The sequence below is a fragment of the Pteropus medius genome, unplaced genomic scaffold, assembly GCF_902729225.1.
Source record: "Pteropus medius unplaced genomic scaffold, Ma_sr-lr_union100, whole genome shotgun sequence".
NCBI lineage: Eukaryota > Metazoa > Chordata > Mammalia > Chiroptera > Pteropodidae > Pteropus > Pteropus medius.
In genome coordinates, this window is record NW_024347793.1 from 367,793 (window position 1) to 368,739 (window position 947).

The 947-nt window shown below is 67.4% G+C and overlaps 1 protein-coding gene across 1 annotated transcript in view; it reads right to left on the reverse strand.

Annotated features, from left to right (window-relative positions):
- The window catches only part of ZBTB7A (zinc finger and BTB domain containing 7A), a 4,257-nt gene extending 3,316 nt beyond the window's left edge, over nt 1-941 (reverse strand). The window contains exon 1 of the mRNA XM_039878367.1: nt 525-941. Within this exon, the coding sequence (XP_039734301.1) occupies nt 525-820 (296 nt within the window). The 5' untranslated portion in view covers nt 821-941. The remainder of the gene's footprint in view (nt 1-524) is intronic.
- Between the last annotated feature and the right edge of the window lie 6 nt (nt 942-947).

Genomic DNA, 947 nt, shown 5'->3' on the forward strand with positions numbered 1-947 from the left:
TCTGTCTAACGCGGTGTCAACAGCCATCCACCCGCCCCCACGCGCCCCCACCTCGCTCTCCGCTGTTCCGCCAACTAGAGCTATCGATTCTGTGGTTTTCGCGTGCATGTGCTCCGCTGCCCCCATGGGGATTTTGGCCTGCCTCTCCTTCTGCATCCCTGGCACCCAGCAGGCGCTCCATAAATGCCAGCAGAATGGAGCAAGTTCCCTGGGCTCCCTGGGAGACTTAACGTGACTCAACAACCAGAGCTCCCTGCTCCCTACAGGGCTCTGGGCCTCTCCCAGAGCAAAAACTCTCCTCCAGTCCAGAGGAGAACCACTCCCGAGAAAACGAGCGGCGAGTCCCGGCACCGTCCCCCGGCCGCCCGCAGCAGAGCCCGTGTGCTTCACACTCTGCGTGGCCCCCTGGTTCGGTGCCCGTGCTCCGCGCCCCCTTGCAGGTGCTCTCAGGGGGCACGGGGGGCACCCTGAAGCAGCGTGTGCTCGCACGTGTGCGTGGGGGCTCGGCGGGGGCGCTGGCTCACCTGGTGAAGCGGACCTTGCAGATGCTGCACTCGTAGGGCTTCTCGCCGGTGTGGGTCCGGATGTGCCGCGGCAGCTTGCCCGCGCCCTGGATGACCTTCTCGCAGATGGGGCACTTCTGGAAGGCCTTGGCCCGGATCTTCTTCTCCACCTTCTGCGACCAGGCGGGGTACACGTCGCCGTCGTGGGCGCCGCTGAAGTACTTCAGGTAGTAGTCCATGACGCCCTTGTCGTCCGCCCGCGACTCGTCGTCGCTGTCGCCCGCTGCCGCCCCCGCCCGGCCCACCGACGACATCATCTGCTGCAGCAGCGTGCTGGCCGCCAGCCCATCCGCGTCGGTCCCGTCCCCGTCCTCGCCGTCGGCCGTGCCCGACAGGAAGCCCGGGGAGTCTCCTGGCTCTGGGGCAGCCTCCGACAGGGAGGCC